Source organism: Mandrillus leucophaeus, unplaced genomic scaffold (assembly GCF_000951045.1).
Source record: "Mandrillus leucophaeus isolate KB7577 unplaced genomic scaffold, Mleu.le_1.0 Scaffold1935, whole genome shotgun sequence".
NCBI classification, from domain to species: Eukaryota; Metazoa; Chordata; class Mammalia; order Primates; family Cercopithecidae; genus Mandrillus; species Mandrillus leucophaeus.
Genome location: NW_012101960.1, coordinates 195,266 through 203,155, shown reverse-complemented (window position 1 = coordinate 203,155; position 7,890 = coordinate 195,266). Strand labels below are relative to the sequence as shown.

The 7,890-nt window shown below is 35.4% G+C and overlaps 1 protein-coding gene across 1 annotated transcript in view; it reads right to left on the bottom strand.

Annotated features, from left to right (window-relative positions):
* Positions 1-521: 521 nt before the first annotated feature.
* TMED5 (transmembrane emp24 protein transport domain containing 5) overlaps positions 522-7,890 on the bottom strand; it is a 41,443-nt gene continuing 34,074 nt past the window's right edge. Inside the window, exons 3-4 of the mRNA XM_011978391.1 lie at positions 6,672-6,855; positions 522-5,254 (exon numbers count right to left, since the gene is read on the bottom strand). Coding sequence (XP_011833781.1) covers positions 5,036-5,254; positions 6,672-6,855 — 403 coding nt within the window. The 3' untranslated portion in view covers positions 522-5,035. The remainder of the gene's footprint in view (positions 5,255-6,671; positions 6,856-7,890) is intronic.

The window sequence follows — 7,890 nt, the reverse complement described above, 5'->3', positions numbered from 1 at the left end:
TTACACCTACATCAGTCACCGCATTTCATCTCTTCGTTTAGGCATTGTATGACATCCCACAACCTCACAAGGGTGAGTACAAGATATTTTGAGAGAGAAACCACATTTGCATAACTTATTACAATATATTATTGCAATTGTTCCGTTTTGTTAGCTATTGTTAATCTCTTAATGTGCCTAATTACAAATTAAACTTGATCATAATTATGTATGCATAGGAAAAAACAGGCTGGACATGGTGCCTCACGCCTCTAATCCCAGCACTTTGGGAAGCTGAGGCGGGTACATCACTTGAGCTTAGGAGTTCGAGACCAGCCTGGGCAACATGGCGAAAGTAATTAGTCATTCAGAAATATGTATATACCAACATACTAATATCTGTTTCAGCTATAAATACTTCTAACATTTCACATGTATCTTTATGTAATCACCACAATCAAACTACAGAACTTTTCCACCACAAGGCTCCCTTTATAGCCACATTCTCCTTCCCTTCAGTCCCAAGACCTGAACCAAGAATCTTGTTTCCCATCTCTATTGCTTTATTATTTAAGAATGTTACAAAAACAGAATCATACAGTGTGTAAAACTAGGATTGTCCCCCCAAACCACAGAAGCATAATTCCCTTGAGGTCCATCCAATTTGTTACAGGTATCAGTAGTTTGTTCCTTCATATTACTCTTTAGTATTCTATGGTGTGGACATACTAAACCATTCATTCTCTTTTTGAAGGACATCCAGGTTGTTTCTGGGTTTTGGGTATTGTAAATGAAGGTACTATGTAACATTTGTGAATGTTAAGTTTTAACTTCTCAGGGATAACTGTCAAGTAGTACAAATGCCAGGTTATATGTTAAATGCATGTTTAGTTTTATAAGAAACTGCCAAGAATATTTTCCACAGTGGCTGTACTATTTCATATCTCACCAGCAACGTATGAGTGGTCCACTTATCCAATTTCTCTTGCATCCTAGCAAAACAACTCTAAAATTTATCATTTGGAACTGTCTTTTCTTTCTGCAATGGTATTACTTGTCCTTTTAGAATTGAAATCAAGGGAAGAAAGGTTAGATTTACTCCAGCTTCCCATTTGATACTAGCCGTAGTTAACAATCTCCTTTACAACATGTGATCATTATTGCCACTTAACACTTCCAGGATTGGGGAGTAGTATCTTTCTTTCTAAGGGAGTTTATATCAGTTTGGATAACAGATTCTCATTGTTCATTTTACTGCTTTCCTATTTCTTCCTCATATTCTATAAAAGGCACAATAATAAATCTAAGCTTGTTAAAACAGAAACAAAAACAAGTACTAAAACAGGAAGGTTTTTGTAAAACTGTCAATTAGGATTTTAATTCATGGTCAGTGAAGACCTCCAGGATTTTCCCTGCACTGCATTTTCTTGCCTTTTTCTTTCAGATGCAGGGATCCAGAGTCCATCTCCATGTGCCCTCTCTTATGTAACATCATCCTAGCTCCAGATTCTTTAATCGGTGTCCTTTCCCCAGACATACATTAGGTGTATGGCTCCAGGTTATGACAGCAGCCTTCCAGAAGCCTTAGACACCTGAAAGTGATAGCAGTGCAGAAGCAGAAAGGTGCCTAAGGATTTCTACCAGCTTGTGGTAGAAGAGTGGCCTGTCTGGATAGTTTGAGGGAAATGACCAAATAATAACCTACCTACACCAAGCATTGTACTTTCCTATATGCTATTTTAACAAGTTTTAAGATGTTACTTAAAATATTTCTGAAAATGAAATAGCCTCAAAGGAGTTTTGATTTTACAAGATCACTAAGCAGATGACCCAAGGATAACTGACAGGATTCTATATTGTGTTGGTTAAAAATTAAGAATCCTGAGCCATATTCCAGACCTAAATAATCAATTTCTGGGGTGAGGTAGAGGAGCAGGGTAAGTTCCCTGGGTGCTTATTTAGCAGGGTAAGTTCCCTGGGTTCAAACTTTAAAAACTGATTTATCTTTCCTTTCATATAGTTGGAGCAAAAATTGTACCTTTTAGGAACAATGCATGTTTAGGCAGGTGAATAAGTACATACAGAAACAGAACTCCAATGCAAAGTAGAGTGATGTACAATAAGAGGTGTAGAGAGCTATGAGGTTTCAAAACAGGAGGAGAGAGCACATTATTAACTAAGATTGAGATGAAGGAAGGCTTTCAGGAGTAGACAGCATTTACAAATGACTGGTCATTTTCTTTGATAATTTTTATTATATACAGATTAGTACTCACAATACATTGCTTATTTAAGATGGCTGTTTACAAGTATAAAGCAGTTTGAGCAACACTGATTGTGCATTATTATACTTCAGATGAAAAATCCTTACATGCTGAATCAATTTCTTTTAAAATTTCAGATAAAGAATTTTCATTTGAGGAGACATACAATTGTAAGTGCTCACTTTTTGTCGATTTTAAGACACCATTATGTTTAAGAAGGATTAATTTTACCATAAAATTACAAACACCCTCCATGTCTTGACATTCACATGAAAGAACAGCACAACATTAATCATCCAAATGCATATCAGAGCAAACTCTAGGCCTTAGTGTGAGGTGAACATGGTAACTGCTTACACTATGGAAATCGGTTGGGCCTTAGTTAAATATTGTAGTATTCTAAAAATTTGTATATTGAAAAAGACAAAATGAGCGGTTAAGTGATAAACAGCTTACTCAATTTAGCATAACTTTAATTTAGAAATGGAATAGTGAAATTAAAAAAAGCATATGAAGCAGATAAACAGTATGTCTTTAGAAATATTAAAGATTTTTACTCTTTTTACAAATTTTGCTTTTTTGGTTATGCCTCTTAAATATCTCAGTCTTTTTACTTTGTCTGTAAAAGTAATTGTCCTAAATATTCCTAAATTCTTTTCCAAATAAAGCCATTATCATTTTTATATAGTAAGAAGTTACTGAATCATAGGTTTGAGATCAGTGGCACAAATCATATATGTAGAAGATTATGTAACAAATTCATTGTTAGGTAAGGAGTCAGAGAGTACAGTACAGTAACAGCCATACAGGAGAGGTAGAATTCTTAATCACAGTTTTATAGAAAAGATGCAGTAGTTTATATATGTACCCTGCTTTATTAGTTATGGTACTGTAAATTTGCTTCTCATTACAAATTTAACAGAAAGGGCAAAAGGCAGGGCTATTCATAGGCAAGGATCTTATTGACCTTTGTTCTGCAGGTGTTGCAGAGGATACCCCTAGACACTTGAAGCATTTTCTTGGCCAATTAAGGTAATCGATCATATATGGCATTTACCTCATTTTTAAAAAGCTTGCATGTAGGGAAATCTAAGCTGCTCTTCTCCCAGGGGCCTAAGGAGGGAAATGTATCTCCTTTTATACTACTCTGAGTGCAAGTGAAATCACTGTCTCTGGTTATCATTATTGCTTATCAACAATTCCAGCATTACTAACCTGTTGAGGGGTTCTATACCCCAAATTTTGTTTGATTGTTTCTAACTCACAATGTAGTCATAAACAATGTTATAAGTGGGCATAACTTAAAAATTATAGTTCATTCATGATGAAGTTAAATTATTAGTACTTGAGTAAGATCCCCATAGACTTCAAAAAACTAGATGGCAGAGACTTTATTGTATATATGGATTATTCACATTTAGGTGTTTAAAACTTGGGAGTCTATGTTTCCAATCCTTACTTCAACGTCAATAAATAAGGTGTTCAGAAAGGCCATTTTATAAAAGTTACAATAAAAATTTTTAATAAATATGTACACCCAGTGCTAAATCTTACAGTAGGGCTTACATTTTATAAAATGTACCTGCTTACAAACAATAATTCAAACCAGAATTCTTGTTGAAAATAAAAACCTACAGCCAAATAATTTCTTCCAGTTAACTGGAAATTAATCTCCTTTGATTTATGAGTAGGATGTCATGATGAGCCAATCAGATTCTAGATATTTATTTATAGTTCTACTTAAGTGAATTTTATTTTGGATTCGGTGTCCTCAAGTTTTTCTAAATTCTTTCTTGTCTCTGATAATTCTTAGAACTCAGAAAAGGAGCTATTTATTTATGGTAGGCCCAGATCATTTTAGCAATATTTCCTTCACAACTGCTGGTAATAATGAATTACCCAAGTCAGCAATGTTAAAATTAACATAACATGATTATTAATTGTTGACAGATATTAACTGTTGACAGATAATATTAAAAATAAACTTACTTTACCTCACATTTAATTTTTAAATCCTGCACTTTAGTTAAGGGTTAGAGAGAATGTGTCCCTATGGAGGAGGAAGCTTTTAAACTATATTCTTCATTTCAAAGAGAAAACATGTCCTAATTTTAATAAATATAACTTTGTGTTTTTAAGAATCGTGAAAATGTCAGCTTTTGGGAACGTAAGCTAAGTACAAAGACTAATACTTTCTGCTAATATGTTACACTGAAATATATTTGGTTATAAAAATCTCAAAAGCCTAATTGTATTTCAAAGCTATCATTCTATTTACATTGTAGGAGAGATGCATATGTAAATAGAGAAAAGTTGGGCTTTTGTAGTCTAAAGATTTATTCTATCCATAATTAGGTAATTCTCAGGTGATTTATAACTTAAAACTGAAAACTTCCACAGTTAATTTGTAACTGCCACATTTACAAAAAAAGTTCTGGGTAAGAGAACCTGTTAAAAACAGACTGGTGTTGCAATTAGGCCCAATACTCATTTATTTAAGTCACCTAAGACATTTGCAAAATTTTTCAAAGTTAGGAAAATGCAGTTATTAATATGGCTTCATTCAGTTAAACCTATATTCTGCAAAATATTCCTGTTACACACTTAAGTACAACTGGATCAGCAGGATTACTTGCACAGAAAGTGAAGGCTTAATTTTCACATTAAAATTATACCTGTTTCACACTTATATCTCAAAATATTTTGGAGAAGACTATTAATGGTCTTGACTGTAACAGTTTATTGCATTCTTATGCCTCATTTTTCAATGTTAAGTACTCTAGTTTGGAGTTTTAAGTTCTACTTTTCCTCTTATCTTCAAATAGACTCTTCAGCATATAAACTTGAATGGCTGACACCACCACCATGACCACTAAATTAACCATAGACCAGAAATTGACTCTATCAAAGTTGCTTTCTTGTATGTTTCGATCACGAGCTTCAAATGCTCTAAGCAGGGTTTGTATGTGCCCACTTTTGCTTAGTCTGGACTTGATGCTGTTGATGGATTCCTGGAGATAAATAAAATAATTTTTTTATTAAAGAATGCTCAGAAATTTTAATTAAAAAATGAGGCCGGGTGCAGTGACTCATGCCTTGTAATCCTGGAACTTTGGGAGACGAGGGCAGGAGGACCCCTTTAGCCCAGGAGTTCAAGACTAGGCTGGACAACACGGAGAGACTCTGCCTCTACAAAAAGACGGGCATGGTAGCACCACCTGTGGTCCCAGCTACTTGGGAGGCTGAGGTGGGGGATCACTTGAGTCCAGGAGGCTGAGATTGCAATGAGCCATAATGGTGCCACTGCACTCCAGCCTGGGCAACAGAGTGAGTGAGACCCTGTCTCAAAAATATTTTTTTTCAAAATATGCTTTATGTTTTTTATCCAAACACAATTTTAAGATAGATGGCTGCACAATTGAGGGGCAGGTACTATTTATATTATATTAGAGATTCTCTGTAAGGTTATGTAATAATTCTCCTGACATATTTATACTGTTTATAAGTAGTTATTTAACAAGGGAACAAAGCTACTGTGAATTGAAAATAGGTAACATGAAACTGTTCTGAGTGGCATAGCATCAGGAGTTTTACATACATTATCTGTTTCTTAGCCCTCACACAACCAAAGGAAATGACTTAAGGTTTTGTTTTTTTTTTTGTCAGGCGGATGGAGTTCACCCAAGCACAATCTCAGCTCACTGCAACCTGAGACTGCGCCTGGCCAAATGATTAAGTTTTTAGAGATGGGGTCTTGCTATATAATAGCCCAGGCTGGAGTGTAGTATCTATTTATACCTGTGACCATGGTTCACTGCAGCCTCAAACTGGGCTCAAATGATCCTCCCCCTAACCTTCTGAGTAGCTGGGATTACAGGTACCTGCTACCATGCCTGGCAAATGATTTCCTTTTTGAAAAGCCAACAGATACAACTTTAGGTATTTACCTATTACATGATGCATGTGTTTATATTTCCTTCTTTGTATGTTAATCTGACCAATTTAGTATTCAGTAAAACACCCAATGTTTTAATACCACAAAATAGTTGTGAAATTAGAAAACATTTTATTTTTCATGTGCCTTCTGTATAATCAGAAGCATAATCTATTTATAATTTTAAAAATTCTAACTGCACATTTATAAAACAAACTTACCAAGATGCAGTCTTAGTTGCACATCTGAAAAAAGCTATTTTTATAATAGGGTCCTAGAAGATAAGTTATTTGAAAACTATAAAAGGGCTATATGAATATAAAGTAAAATTAAGCTGATATTTGAAATGGAGGTCAAAGTATTTATGGCAAAAATAAAATATTAGAAACAGATTTTCCTGTATAATGCAGATAAAATGCTTAGTTCAGTAACCATTACCATACTAAGGGCTCTGGATGTTAATACTTTTTATTTTATTAGAAGACCATACTGACCAGGATGTCTTCCAGTTTCATATCCAACATATCTGTGCCAGTAATATATTTCTTCCAATCTTCTTGTTCTTGTGCCTGTTCTCCCATATTATCCAGGATTAATTCAAAGAAAATCACCTTCTCAGAAATGGTGCTGAATGTATTGTCAAAGCAGAACATGTAATCACCAACTTCAGTCTCTACACTGTATAAAAAAAAGTACATGTTTTTAGTTACTTGTACTTCTGTTTGTGATGAAAAGCAACTAAAGGTAAAAGAAGGTAAAAGAAAGAACTAACAGGCTGAGTGTGGTTCCTCACGCCTGTAATCCCAGCATTTTGGTAGGGCAAGGCTGGTAGATAGATCACTTTCGCTCAGGAGTTTGAGACCAGCCTGGATAACATGGCAAAATCCTGTCTCTACAAAAAAAATACAAACATTAGGGCATTGTGGCTGGCATCTGTAGAACTAGCTACTCGGGATGCTGAGGCGGGAGGATTGCTTGAGCCCGGAAGGTTGAGGATGCAGTGAGGCATGATCATGCCACTGCACTCCAGCCTGGGCAACAGAGCAAGGTCCTGTCTCAAGAGGTGCGGTGGCTCATGCCTGTAATCCCAGCACTTTGGGAGGCCGCAGTGGGTGGATCACGAGGTCAGGAGTTCAAGACCAGCCTGGCCAAGATGGTGAAACCCCGTCTCTAATAAAAATACAAAAAAATTAGCCGGGTGTGGTGGCATGCGCCTGTAATCCCAGCTACTCCGGAGGCTGAGGCACAGAATTGCTTAAACCTGGAGGGGCAGAGGTTGCAGTGAGCTGAGATTGCGCCACTGCACTCCAGCCTGGGCAACAGAGGGAGACTCTGTCTCAAAAAAATAAAAACAAACAAAAAATTCAACAAAACAAAAACAAAGAAATAACATAGTTTATAATAATTGGACAGCTTACTCATGAATTTCCTTAGTATTGAAAGATAATTTATAATTTCTTGGGAATGAAGCAACCTGAAAATATATACGTTCGAGTACAACTTAGACATGCTTGGCATTTACTCAGTAAATTATGGTTAGTGACCTCATTTTTGGAAAAGGATAGAATTAAAAACCTGTATACATAACTCATAATAAACTTTAATATTTATACACTATTAAAAGTATTTTATCATGAGTTCAATTCATATGCAGATATGACTGCCAACCTACCCTTCAATTGAGATTAATCTAAACTGAGTTTTGTTTTCAAA